Raw genomic sequence first — 15,078 nt, 5'->3', positions numbered from 1 at the left:
AGAGAGGCAGAGGGAGAAGCAGGCTCCATGCGCCGGGAGCCCGACGTGGGACTCGATCCCAGGTCTCTAGGGACTCGATCCCGGGTCTCTAGGATCACGCCCTAGGCCAAAGGCAGGTGCCAAACCGCTGCGCCACTCAGGGATCCCGTGGTAAACAATTTTTATCTGTGGTTATCTGAAAATCAAGAGTCACCCAGTTCAAACAAAATAAAAATGCAACATAAAAAATGAACAGAAAAAATTAAAATTTACAGGATCAAAATTTAGACAAGAACAGTACATATAAGACAATATTAAAATTAAGTAAGACAAATATTTAAATGTATGTTTAGGGACGCCTGGGTGGCTCAGTGGTTAAACATCTGCTTCTGGCTCAGGGCATGATCCTGGGGTCCTGGGATCAAGTCTCGCTTCAGGCTCCCTGCAGGGAGCCTGCTTCTCCCTCTGCCTATGTCTCTGCCTCTCTGTGTGTCTCTCATGAATAAATAAATAAAATCTTTTACAAAAATAAAAAATAAATGTATGTTTAAAAAAATCCATACTAGAGGCAAAAAAAAAAAAAACAACACTGCTTGCACAGTACTGGGCACAGGATAGATGTCAACAAATAAAGATGACTTGTTAGCTGATGTGTAAACATACGAATAAAAAACTGCTTAAAATAGTACAATTTTTCTAGAGGCAGTAAACACTTGTGTTAAGCAGCAATGCCATCTGGGGTAGTAAGTAAATTATGCAAGTTCTAACGCAAAGCCAACAAAGTTAAAACCAAATTCATCCTTCCAGTATATACTGTTTGAATACATGGCATTTCATCATGTCTCTCAAACTAATTCTGAACAGAAAACCACATTAATTTTACCTCACTTAAATTATAATTTGCTGGGTTATTTTATTATTTTAAAAGATGAGTTTTAGGGATCCCTGGGTGGCTCAGCGGTTTAGAGCCTGCCTTTGGCCCAGGGCGTGATCCTGGAGGCCCAGGATTGAGTCCCACGTCGGGCTCCCTGCATGGAGCCTGCTTCTCCCTCTGCCTGTCTCTGCCTCTCTCTCTCTCTCTCTGTGTGTGTGTCTCTCATGAATAAATAAAATCTTTAAAAAAATAAAATGCAGATTTAAAAAAAAAAGATGAGTTTCATTTATATAAATGAAAAGATGTCCATGGTATATTATTTTAAGGCAGAAAAAAGCAGACTGCAGAATATGTGATGTTTAGTCCCAATCATGTCTTTTGCAAATACTTTTTAATTAATGCATTAAAAAGCCTGGAAGGATATACACTGAACTGAACTATTGTTAATGTGCTTCTCTACTCTTTAAATTATAGAAGTGATACATATTGGTAAAAACAATAAGCTGAAGCAAAAAAGATATTCAGTTTTAGAAAAAAGTAATTTGGAGACTGAGTCTAAATAAGCTATTGTTCTTTTCAACTTACTAGAAAAAAAAAGATTTAGATGTATATGGTTTTCGGGATGCCTGGTGGCTCAGCAGTTAAGCATCTGCCTTTGGCTCGGGGCGTGATTCCAGAGTCCTGGGATTGAGTCCCACATCGGGCTTCCTGCATGGAGCCTGCTTTCTCCTTCTCCCTCTGCCTATGTCTCTGCCTCTCTCTCTCTTTCTCTCTCTCTCTGTGTCTCTCATGAATAAATAAATAAAATAAAATCATATATATATGATTCAATAGGCTCTCTTAAAAATGCACAGAGACAAAAATGGATTTCCTGTATCATTTAAATACAGACTTGGTAATGAATAACTCACTGATAGATGGCCTTTCAGAGGATATTCTAAGAGAAATAAAATGGCTAAAACGTTTATGTTTATGGTGGCCAATCAAGGAAAAACCAAAACAAATGCTCAACTATATATAATATAAATAAATGAGTACCTAATCTTTATAGAGTTCTATCTGTAAATCATGCACCCCTAGACCTCTAAAAAATTCACCTTGCTGATCTATTTTCCAGAAAAGCAGGCCGACTCACTCAAAAAGAAATCTTTATGTATAAATTTTAGAAATAGAAATAGGCAAGTAGAACAACCATACCCAGTTAGGGCTATGTAGTAATCACACAACCCTCTAGGTCACTTGTTCTGGTCTACCCATAGGATTGCAATCTCAGTTTCCCATACAGTCTATACCCTCATGCTCCTTGCCAGAAGACGCATGCACTAGCTGTTTCTAGATCCTCTCTTCTCTCCCTCTCTTTTGGCATGCTCATTTCAGTCAATTGTTCTGAGTGTTCAGCAGTATGAAAGGGCTCTGGTCAGTTTCAGCAAACCAAATATAGTGGCAAACAGCTATCAGAGATACTTCTCATGGTGCCTGGGTGGCTCAGTCAATTAAGTGGCTGACGCCTGATTTTAGCTCAGGTCATAATCACAGGGTTGTAAATTCAAGCCCTGAGTTGGGCTCCATGCTCAGTATGGAGCCTGCTTGTCCCTCTCCCTGCCCCTCCACATTCCCACTTAAATACATAAATAAAATCTTTTAAAAAATTATGTTGTCTATAAATGTTTAAAAATAAACAATAATTTTATGCTATCATACCTGAAATTGTCTAGACTACTCACAGAGAAATTTAGACTAACCATGCATATAAAAATCTCTAAATTTCTAAAAGCACTCCAGGGCAAATCCTACTGGGATCTCAATAAATAATTTTCAAGCCTAACTTCTATTACTTCTTAGGATTAAAATTAATGGAAGGGATACATTTGTGAAATGCATACAAATAAACAAAAATACCCCACACATCAATGATTAATTCCAAAGAAAAATTATCATATAACATAGAACAGTTAATTTTTAATGATAATCAATGTTATCATTCTTTGGTAAAACAATACTTTAATAAAAAGTATTAAGCTCTGAATACCTCTTGGTGATTTGTAGAGGATCATCAAGGATTGGGTCATTAGCAAATGTTTCCTTATCAAAAAGTCTCTTTATGGCATAGTTTGCCAGCTGTTCCATAAGAAGATATGTTTCATTAATATGCAAAAACATTGAAAAGTAGTGATTCTCCCCTTGGGAACACACATGAATACTTTCTGTTAGTAAAACATTTGAAGTCTTTTCAAGTTTTGAGACTGCATCCCAGGAGATAATGAGTTTTACTGCAAATAAGAATTATAAGCAGATATGATTAAATTTCTCAATACTGATTAATGTTTATCAATCAGGTCTTTTGAAATAATAGCTAACCACTTCAAAATGGTGTGAACTAAAACATTTTAGACTTCAAGATCAGTTAAAGCTTTGAAGCATGACCATGAACATACAATTGGTGATTCTAAGAACAGATATAATTTTAAAGAATTTTTTAAAAATATTCAGATTTTATATTTAAATATGCTACTTTACAGAGTTGCATAATCACTGATATAAAAGCTGTATGTGTGTTATGAACATTACTGTTTGATTCTTCTTTATAACTTTGGGCCATTAGGTATTAGGGCTACTATGTTTATATTCTATCTCTAAAACAAAGATTAAAACATGAATTGTAGAAAGTCAATAGTTTAGAACAAAACAAAAAAAGGAGTTATATGCCAGGTCACCATCATTTAATATTCATTCACTTTCCACAATATGCAAGGCATTCTGTATATACTTTCAATGGCTCCTATGTTAAGGATTCTTTTTCTAGATGAAGTGAACTTTTTAATGTATAGTTTAATTACTCTTAATATCAATCCTATTGCTTTATATACAACCTAACAACACCACATAGTTGATAGGTCAGTCGGCATGTTCAAAATCATGGTAAGCAACAAAAACCACTTACTTTCTGATCCCAACAAAAAAGAATAGAAGCTCAGAAAATTGGTGCTAAGATAGAGCCAACCCTGACAAGGAACCCGTCCTTTCCAGTAACTGCATGAGTAATAGGTCACTAACTTCTCCTGCTCTGGTAAACCAAAACATTTTCCAAATTTCAAAAGTGCTTCTCGAAATTTCTCAGGATCATCTTCTTTTGCAAAAGAATGTCTTCCCTCTTCAGCAATCAATCCCTAAAGGAGACAAAATATTTTTTAAAAACGAATTACTTCCTACCAATAAAAACACATTTTATATATTTAAACAGTTCACTGAATACAATCGTATATATCTACACAGGTACATATACCTATATATGCGTGTACATAAGTGCTTCTCTTAGGACAGAGGTGAGCAAATTTTCTTTAATTTTATAATTAGGCTTTTTCTAATGCCTCACAAGGAGCTAACACAAATACAGGTGCTCAATATTTTTTTGATTGAGCAAAGGATTCATCCAAATTCTAAGCTTAAGAAATACTGAAATGAAAATATCCCTAAGAGCACTTATAAGGGGACCAGAAACTAATCATTGACTTTATAGTTTTCTTTAGCACTGATTCTGACATTCATATGTATACTTATGCCAATATTGAAAGGTGTCAGGAAAACAATGACCTTCCCACATGGCTTGTGATCCTAAAATAATATGGTCAAAGATTTTAATATCCCAGCTACAAAATACATTCCCATCACTTACTCTTATTTTTCCTTGTACAAAATGAGTAATATCTTCATTTGAATCAAACACAGATAAGGTCTTCGTGATATTTTGTTCCAACCAATCCCAATGTTTGGTAATTTCTTCTCTGTTGGCTCCTAATTGAAAATGAAAAAGAATAAAAGATTCAAGGGAAAGTCCACAACAAAACTGCTCTTGATATTTACAAGCTTAGTTCAAAAAGAAATAAAATTATATTTGCTCATTTTCAGAAATGATGATCATAAAGGAATAAAGATATTAATTACATTTATTCTCTATTTCAATCTCTATATATGGAGACAAATACTATTTTTCACCTCAAATGAGAGACTAAAATATTTAATGAAAGGAGAAAAAATAAATACAACTCATGAGAAAAGATACAAAATTCTGAAAACAAGACGCCAGTAACTGGTGCCTACAGCAACCAATATTTTTAAAGAGAATATACAGAGTGCCAGGACATAAATATAGAATTTAATCCATGGTCTTCAAATAATACAGTCAATACTATCCCTATAATCTATGTGACTGCAAACAAGATGCACATGACAATACTATGTCAACGTCAACATGTTACTGAAGTCACAATACCAAGTATAATAACTTTAATTAATCACAAATAAAAGCCATGGGAAAATTTTAAGCCTCTATTTTGGTCCTTTAGGTATAAGGAAGTTTTATTAGTAGGTAATTATTATAGCTCTGCATCATGTTAATTTGGGGGAATAAGTAACACAATAATCCTCCCTCTTTAAAGTGGAATGGACATTTTTCCCTACCTAACTTCTACCAACCAGATTTAGAGTTGAGGTTACAAATGTCTCAAAATATCAGCAGGTATAATGTCTTCCTCATTTTGTTTAAATGGCATTCAATTTAAGAGAGCCAAGAGAAAACACCAGCAACACTAAAGAAAATATATAGGGAAATGCAAAAGACAAGCCACATATCTTTAAAAGCTCATGGTATGCTGTATGTTCACACATATAAACTATCCAGGAATTTACATGGGTTTTTTTTTAAGTGTATCTACTTGGGAAGAGAGGGGGAGATGAAAGAACGAGAAAAAGGAAGTCTTTCAATATTAAAAAGGTCAGAAATTTGGGATTTTAATTTAGACCAACATTATAATGGCATCATAAAAGAAACTGTCATTTTTTTAAATTTTGAGTTGTTTTATTAGAAAGGATATCCTAATTCATTTTCTATGTACAAGGTATATTTATGTGAAAGCATCTCAACTATCTCAGCATGAATGAATACATAGCATTACCAGTAAAACATCTCTTCTTAGGATATAATGCCTTTTGTGAGAAAGTAGGTGTGTAACTAAAAATGTTTCAATTTTTTAGGCTTATACTTTCTTGGGGGACAATCTTTAGTTTTGGGCTTAATTCTCCTGAGTTATTACAGATGAAATGAAGTATCTCATGAGGAGGTTCTCATCTTCTCAGCAGTTGGGTAAGCTGAAGAAAGGAATCATATAGCAGTAGTGCTGACCAAAATTTGCTCAAAATTTGCTGGAACACATGCTTTACATCCCTCACACTAATGGATTTTTTTTTAAAAAACTGTAATAATCTGTAATCCTTCTTATCTAAACAATTAGATTATCTTGTCTCTCAATGTAGAGTTACATGTTTAACTCTTTTCTAAATCAAAACTGAGGGGATCCCTGGGTGGCGCAGCGGTTTGGCGCCTGCCTTTGGCCCAGGGCGCGATCCTGGAGACCCGGGATTGAATCCCACATTTGGGCTCCTGGTGCATGGAGCCTGCTTCTCCCTCTGCCTGTGTCTCTGCCTCTCCCTCTCTCTCTCTCTTTGACTACCATAAATAAATAAAAATTAAAAAAAATTTTAAATCAAAACTGAGGAGAATAAATGTAAATGTTCAATTTCTTGGGCAGCCCCGGTGGCCCAGTAGTTTAGCGCCACCTTCAGCCCAGGGTGTGATCCTGGAGACCTGGGATTGAGTCCGACGTCAGGCTCCCTGCATGGAGCCAGCTTCTCCCTCTGCCTGTGTTTCTGCCTCTCTCTCTCTCTCTCTCTCTCTCTCTGTGTATGTCATGAATAAATAAATAAAATCTTTAAAAAATTCAATTTCTTAGTATCTTTATTTGTTTGATTATACGTTTTATTTTTTATTTTTGATTATACGTTTTATTTTATTTTATTTTTTTTTAATTTTTATTTATTTTTGATAGTCACAGAGAGAGAGAGAGAGAGAGAGGCAGAGACACAGGCAGAGGGAGAAGCAGGCTCCATGCACCAGGAGCCCGATGTGGGATTCGATCCTGGGTCTCCAGGATCGCGCCCTGGGCCAAAGGCAGGCGCCAAACCGCTGCGCCACCCAGGGATCCCTGATTATACGTTTTAAAAATCATACTCACCACATGCAATTGACAGGTAAACTTGAGAATCTGGTGTCTGGTGTAGGATGCGAAATGGAGCAACTTTAGCAGTAGAGTCTAAGACTGAATCAAGAGTCCCAACCAGAAGCCCTATTGTAATAAAGAGACCGGTGAAATAAAGATTTTACAAAACATAAAACCAGTATCATTTCATCTGAAAAAAAAAAAAAAACAATGGATTAACCTTTTTTAAAATTTCCAGCCCAAAGTTTCCTTATAAAGATTTTCTTAAGCAAAAAATCTATTCAGGATGAAAGGATTACTGTGATCCAATATGAGTAGTGCTTGAGAATATTATCTTTCAATAAAAAAATAAGTCAGGTTCAATCGTCTGAATCTCACTATATATTTACAGCACTTATATATATCCTTTACTAAGGTTGTACATATAGCACTAAGAATGTAGATTCTGGTACCAGAGATTTCCTGAGTTTGAATACTGATTCTGTCACTTGTGCCAAACTGAACCAGTTGTATTTACCTTTTTTTTTTCATCCTCATTTGTACAATAAGGTTAAAATAGAACCTACCACAAAGGGTTGTTGTAAAGAGAAAATGAGCTATGCTTACACACAAATATTAGAACAATGCTTAGCACGTAGTGTAACACTCAATGTTAACGAATGCTATTATTATATAAGAAAATCTTGGATATTTAAATAAGATAAAACCCTGATTAACAAAAATGTATAGGAAGGGGATTTTCTTTTTAACAATTCTTAATGCCTCAATTTGGAATTCAAGGCTTTGGATCAATTAGTTCCAATGTAATTATCTGATTATATTTCCTACTCCTTCCTAGAACAAAGTTTGCTGCTTTAAAATCAATTACTTTCTCGGGGGCACCTGGGTGGCTCAGTGGTTGAGCACCTGCCTTTGGCTCAGGTCTTGATCCCAGGGCCTTGGGATAGAGGTCCACCATCAGACTCCCCACAGGGAGTCTGCTTCTCCCTTTGCCTATGTCTCTGCCTCTCTCTCTCTGTGTCTCTCATGAATAAATGAATAAAATCTTTTAAAAAAACCCACAATTATTCTCTGTTAGAGTCTTTGCTAAGCAATTCCTTTTTTTACCTGTATATGCTAATGCAAGGCTCCCAGCTCAGTCCAGCTAATCTAAATTCTACATTTTCTTTAAGACCCACTTCCCATATAGAACCTTTACTGGCAACATCAAGCAATAATGCCTTCTCTTTTCCCTGATTACTTGAAACACTTACAGTCTATGCAATACAACCTAGCATTTTGATTATTAGGCTAGTTATTTATTTTGTTTTTTTTTTATCTTTTAGGCTAGTTATTATAGCTACTTTCTAAATGCTTCATGTATATGAATCTAGTCTCCTTACCTAAATTATTGGTTCTCTGAGAACAATTCATGTTCTCTACTCCTGGGTTTGTATCACCCCTAACTTTCAACATATTATTGCTGGGTACAACAGGAGCAAAATTTCAATGGGATGACTGAAATATATAAAACTACCTTCCTTTTCTGGAAGCTTTGATTGGTTGAGTGTTGGTGTTGTTTTATGAGGCATTTCTCTTTAGTTTAGCATACAGATTTCTGAGAAAATATTTAAATCGATTACAAAATAGGCTTCTTTCCCTACTTAAAAGGAGTTAAGATTACAAGCAAGCTTTGAAAGAGAATATAGGTAGATTAGCGAATTTGTGGTAGGTAGTTATGAGCATCAAGGGAGGTAAATCAGAAAGTAAGGGGGTAGAATAAAGATATAAAGAGAAATTTTGTTTGGCTGAGAGGGTAAGAGAGTCAATGTAAGAATCAATAAAAAGTAAAAAAAGGGGTCACAAATGCACATTAACATTAATTAACAATCTGACAGAGGGTTTCCATAGTGGGGATAAAGTATCAAGAAAGATTTTGGAAATGGCAACATGTACAGATTACAGAGAAAAAAGTCATTTGATATGAAAAAAGTTCTGGTAAGAATGGAAGAATTTAAGAAATAGAAATAAGAAAATCTAGACAAATATTATGAAAGAGGAGGCGTTGGGGAAGAGAATGGGAATGAGGAGAGACAGACGAAGTGATAATATTTCAACTAATAATGACAAAATTCCTGAAGGATCTGGAGATAAAGAAAAAAAATAATTCTATCACTTTTAGCATGAAAAAAAAAAGACTGTGAGAAATTAGATTTGGCTAAGAGTTCAAGGATAAAGAAAGAAAAGTAGGAGCTAAACAATGCAGATAGCCTCTTCAAAGCAATGTGGTTGAAATTATTCAGGAAATGGAAACAAGGATAATGTTCTCAGTTTGAAGACCAGGAAGTGAAACTATTGAGAAGAAAGATAAAAGAGTAGAAGTAAAAGAACCAAAAGAGGTAACTCTCTTCAGGTTGAAAAACAAAAAATCATGTGTATGAATGTCTGTGTATATAAATATCATATGACATCTAGACAAAATTGTCAAAATAAAGGAATTATAACTTTAAATAAAAACATTTATGAAACAGTTCTAACTGCTAGATTTGCCTTCCAAGAATTTAAATTCTAAAATTTTCAAACAATTATTTTCAAATTTGTAGGGAAAATCATTTATTTTACCTTTATTACATTTTAAATAAAACTGGCTCAAATTTTACTTCCTTATTTACATATACTAGAAAAAGTAGTATTAGAACAGGAGAAAGAACAAAATGAAAAAAAAAGTCTTGCTCAGCTGAAAAATCATGGTGGGAATGTGGATGTGTGAGGAGGCAGAAAAGAAAGGGGAGACCACAGGTAATCATTCCTGAGTAACATAATAATCATTAGTCCCTTGATAGAAAGTTGTGAGACTGGGGACAAAGCAGTTCAAAGTCACTGGTAAGAAAGGTCATTTTTTTTTTGGTAGCAGCAACAGCAGCAGTAGAAATGTCCACAAGATTATAAGTGTCTTATACTATGAATAGCTCAGTTTTTGTAAGTACATTAAATCAGTCAGTTAGTATAAAACTACAACAAATAATCTGCAAGCTAGCACTAGAATACATTTCCAGTCACTTGGGGAACTCTTGAAGCTCTTTAAGCTATAATCATCATTGAGTCCTTGCAAGTCAATCAGGAATTAATATGCCAATGTCTGGGTTGTAAAAGTACAAGAAAACAAGTAGATAACTTTGGGTTGCTTTTCTATGTATACACAGAGGTTTATTATCTGATAGCCTGAACATCCAAGGTCATCAATCATCCTTACACATGGGAATTTCTAGAGCTACAGTAAATTGGGAAGAGAGCAGACACTGTCAGCTATATGACAGAACACGCGATTTAAAAACTGAAGTTCAGGGTAGCCTGGGTGGCTAAACGGTTTATCACCGCCTTCAGCCCAGGGCATGATCCCGGAGACCAGGGATCGAGTCCCACTTCGGGCTTCCTGCATGGAGCCTGCTTTTCCTCTGCTTATGTCTCTGCCTCTTTCTCTCTGTGTCTCTCATGAATAAATAAAATATTTTTAAAAAAATTTTAAAAATCAACAAATGTGATTATCTCTTGTTTTAAAACTTCACTTCTGGGATGCCCGAGGGGCTCAGTGGTTTAGCGCCTTCCTTCCGCCCAGGGCGTGATCCTGGAGTCCCAGCTAGTCCACATCGGCCTCCCTACATGGACCCTGCTTCTCCCTCTGCCTCTCTCTCTCTGTGTGTCTCTCATGAATAAATAAATAAAATATTAAAAATAAAATAAAATAGGGCAGCCCGGGTTGCTCAGTGGTTTAGAGCCGCCTTCAGCCCAGGGCCTGATCCTGGAGACCTGGGATCAAGTCCCATGTCCGGCTCCCTGCATGAAGCCTGCTTCTCCCTCTGCCTGTGTCTCTGCCTCTCTCTCTCTGTGTGTGTGTGTCTCTCATGAATAAATAAAATATTTTTTTAAAAATAAAATAAAATAAAACTTCACTTCTTTATATTGGATTAAGGCAGGAAAAAAAAACAAGACCATCTAGACTGGAGTTAAAAGAACAGTAGAGATAGAAAACAACAAAGGTTTAACTCTCAAGTCTCTTTAATTCTCCATCTCTGGTTTTTCTATTCTACAGATTAGGGCATTCCTTTTTAAGAACCTTTTCTAGTTGCTAAGGGTATTATACCTTGAGTCTCATATTTTCCAACCACAAATAAATGAATCTGTAACACCTGCTGTGTCCCCAATGACTGCCATCTTTTGCTTTTGCTCTATCACATTATTTGTCCTGCTTAGAATGTCCTCCTCATTTATCTCTACCAAATCACATCCCAGATATTATTAGTTCTCATATTTGGCTGATATAATTAAAGAAAATAAAACTGCTTTTTGACAAGATGCTTCTCAGATGTCATGCTGGAATTCTGCCACCAGAATACCACCTCTTGTTATTAATTACTGCTTTTAAGAATCTTTGTATCATTTAACAGGACATCTGATAAGCATACTTTACACCAGAGCTGGCCTTGGAAAATTGTTTTGGGGGCTTCAAATACTCCTCATTCATGACTGTAAGTTACTCAAATCAGGCTGATATTATTATTACTGACTACCCCAGTAATTATTTATTTGCTTGCTTACTTGTTTATTATCTGTCTGTCCCACTAGATTATGAACTCGGGGGGGGGAGGGTAGGATCTATTCCTGTTTTATTCACTACTGTATACCCAACATCCAGGACAGTACCTAATTACCACCCCACTTCTCTGTTTCTCTTCATAACAAAATTCCTAGAAAGAATTATAAATATTCACTCTGCCTCCAAATACCTGCTTAGCTCCATATCCTCTAGTCCGTCTGGTCTCTGCTCATAGGTAACCTTAAAGTAGCCTTCCCAGACCAAATTTATCTACAACACCAACCTCTTCCCCTCTCTATAATTACATCTTACTTTATTTTCCTTCATATAGCCATGTATTACGTATTTATTTGCCTCTCTCAACTAGAATGTTAGTCCCATGAGAATAAGGATTTTGTTTTGCTCACTTGCTATTATCTCCAGTACCTAAAAGAGTGGTTTTTAAAAAGTACTTGGTTAAGTATGTGTTAAATGAATGTTATCCTCTTCAACCACATACAGGATTTACTCTTATCTTTGTACTTATATAACAGGAGCAAAAGGTGGAAGACTGCAGATTTTCTAACGTAAAGGTAATATAAAATCCAAGTCATAGCTGTACTCCAACAGGGTAAGGTAACCATTATGGTGTCATTTCTTTTATTAATTTTTTTCCTTACCTTACATCCATAGTCCTTCCACAACTGCAACTATCCAGGAGAAGCAAGAGTTTTCATCAGCTGAATCATTTCTACATCAAGTATCATGTTTTGAAAAAAATATAACTAATGTGACTCAAGTTATATATATTCTTCAATACCATTCAGTAAGACAAGTGATGCTTTTATCTGTAGAAGTGCATTTGGAGAACTTCCAGGTTTTGGGCACTCAGATCAAAATGAAATACTGCTGTGATATTATATTGTAATACTTACATATCATTTTGGTTATAAATCTTTTTTTTAAGATTTTATTTACTTATGATAGACAGAGAGAGAGGCAGAGTCACAGGCAGAGGGAGAGGCAGGCTCCATGCTGGGAGCCCTATGCGGGACTCGATCCCGGGACTATAGGATCGCGCCCTGGGCCAAAGGCAGGCGCTAAATCGCTGAGCCACCCAGGAATCCCCCGGTTATAAATCTTAAATGCATAATAACTATCATACCAAAGTTACTGAATAACTATCAGTTTTACTTTTGTAGGGGAATCACTACAGATTGGACATATTCAATATTACTATTTCAAATCACTTTCTATATATAACATGGGAAATGCAATTACTAGGGAAAATGGTATGAATATTCATGTTCCTTTGGCTCTATAGAAAATGGTACTCTGAAAAAAAAAGAAAATGGTACTGTTAATAGATAAATGAGTATCAGATGTTTATAAAGTTGCTCAAAACTCATTTGAATCTCAGAACAATGCCATGAGGCAAGGAAGATAGGTTTTGCTCCCATTTTACAGACGAGGAAACAAAACCTTTATAAAACAATTACAGCTGAATAGAAACATAAAAATATTAAAGAATCACAGAAGACAAAGGTAGTACGGTTAATGAGTGGAATCAATGAATTCAATGGTGTACCTATATATTTGTGGATGTTCGCTTGCAGTTGACTTATTAAAAAAAGAATTCCATAGAGGAACCCCTGGGGAGGGCAAATTATACTGTGCTCTGTTCCCTCCCTAAAACATTTTGATCCATATGAAATCAAGTAAAAAGTTACTTTTAAAGATTTCTTTGAATGAGAAAGGTCAGCCTTGCAGGAGGTTCTGAAAAATAAGTTAGTCAATGTCATCACCTTTTAGTCTTTTTTTTTTTTTCATGAAAATGAAATCAACTCAATAGCAAATATTAGTTTCCTACTTACATTATAAATTTCCAATATCTTAGCCAAAAAAACTCTCTTTGTATACAATACATATCATTACTATTACTTTAACTTAACTCTTGAGGATTGAAGATTCATGATCCTAAGGTAAAGCTGAGTAGTGCTTTCCTGTCTAGGCCTAAGGAAAGAAACACCCTAGCAACAAGCAAGGGAGGGGAAAGGAAGAGAGCAGTGTTAGCAACAGGTATCTAAAAAATCTCCTGAGTCTTATAGGTAAGCAGTCAATAATCCTTCCACGACTACCAAGAAAAAGTGGTGACAGTGATCATCTTTCACATCTTAAAACCACCAATGAAGCTGTCCTTTATCACTCAAAACAACAGAGAGAGACTTAGAGGTTAAGACGTTAAGTGAAATAACTCAGTCAGATAAAGACAAATACCATATAATTTCACTCATGTGGAATGTAAGAAACAAATGAATAAATCAACACAGAGATAAACAAACAAAAAACAAACTCTTTAAATATACAGAATTAGTGAATCCCAGAGGGGAGGTGGGTTGGTGGATGTATGAAACAAATAAAGGGGATTAAGAGTACACTTATTGTGATGAGAAATGACTAATCTACATAATTGTTGAATCACTATATTATATAACTAAAACTAATATAACACTGTGTAATTATACTGGAATTAAATACATTTTTATTTTTTCATTTGTTTTCATTGAACTTCGATTTTCCAACATATATCCCATCAACTTCCCTTCTCAGTGCCCATCACCCATTTACCACAAAGCCCCTACCCACCTCTCAGAGTTAGGAGTCTCTCATGGTTTGTCTCCCTAATTTTTCCCACTCAGTTCCCCTCCTTTCCCTTATAATCTCCTTCACAATTTCTTATACTCCCCGTATGAGTAAAACCATGTGATGATTGTCCTTCTCCAACTGACTTACTTCACTCAGCATAATACCCTCCAGTTTCATCCACGTCAAGGCAAATGGTATTTGTCCTTTCTGATGGCTGAGTAATATTCCATTGTTTTATATATATATATATATATATATATATATATATATATATATATATATATATACACCCCACATCTTCTTTATCCATTCATCTGTCAAAGGACATCATGGCTCCTTCCACAGATTGGCTACTGTGGATATTGTTGCTATGAACATTGGGGTGCAGGAGTCCCGGCATTTCACTGCATCTGTATCTTTGGGGTAAAACCCAGCAGTGCAATTGCAGAGTCACAGGGTAGCTCTATTTTTATCTCTTTGAGGAACCTCTACACAATTTTTCAGAGTGGCTGCACCAGTCTGCATTCCCACCAACAGTGCCAGATGGTTCCCCCTTCTCCACATCCTCTCCAACATTTGTTGTTTCCCGTCTTGTTAATTTTTGCCATTCTCACTGCTGTAAGGTGGTATCTCATTGTGGTTTTGATTTGTAGTTCCCTGATGGCAAGTGATGCAGAGCATTTTCTCATGTGCTTGTTAGCCATGTGTTATGTCTTCTTTACTGAAGTTTCTGTTAATTTCTTCTATCCATTTCATGACTGGATTTCTTGTTTCTTGGGTGCTCAGTTTAACAAGTTCTTTATAGATCTTAAATACTAGCCCTTCATCTGATATGTCATTTGGAAATATCTTCTCCCATTCTATAGGTTGTATTTTAGTTTTGTTCACTGTTTCTTTTGCTGTGCAGAAGCTTTTTATCCTGATTAAGTCCCAATAGTTCATTTTTGCTTTTGTTTCCTTTGCCTTCATACATG

At 35.6% G+C, this 15,078-nt stretch overlaps 1 protein-coding gene across 2 annotated transcripts in view; it reads right to left on the bottom strand.

Moving 5' to 3' along the window:
- Nucleotides 1-15,078, bottom strand: part of TBC1D8B (TBC1 domain family member 8B) — a 69,716-nt gene that overhangs the window by 41,618 nt on the left and 13,020 nt on the right. For both annotated transcript variants that reach the window (XM_041742315.1, XM_041742316.1), the window contains exons 2-5: nt 6,922-7,032; nt 4,527-4,645; nt 3,795-4,020; nt 2,883-3,123 (exon numbers count right to left, since the gene is read on the bottom strand). In XM_041742315.1, the coding sequence (XP_041598249.1) occupies nt 2,883-3,123; nt 3,795-4,020; nt 4,527-4,645; nt 6,922-7,032 (697 nt within the window). The remainder of the gene's footprint in view (nt 1-2,882; nt 3,124-3,794; nt 4,021-4,526; nt 4,646-6,921; nt 7,033-15,078) is intronic.

Source organism: Vulpes lagopus, chromosome X (genome assembly GCF_018345385.1).
Source record: "Vulpes lagopus strain Blue_001 chromosome X, ASM1834538v1, whole genome shotgun sequence".
NCBI lineage: Eukaryota > Metazoa > Chordata > Mammalia > Carnivora > Canidae > Vulpes > Vulpes lagopus.
Note: the sequence above shows the minus strand (reverse complement) of the source record. Positions and strands in the feature narration are given on the sequence as shown.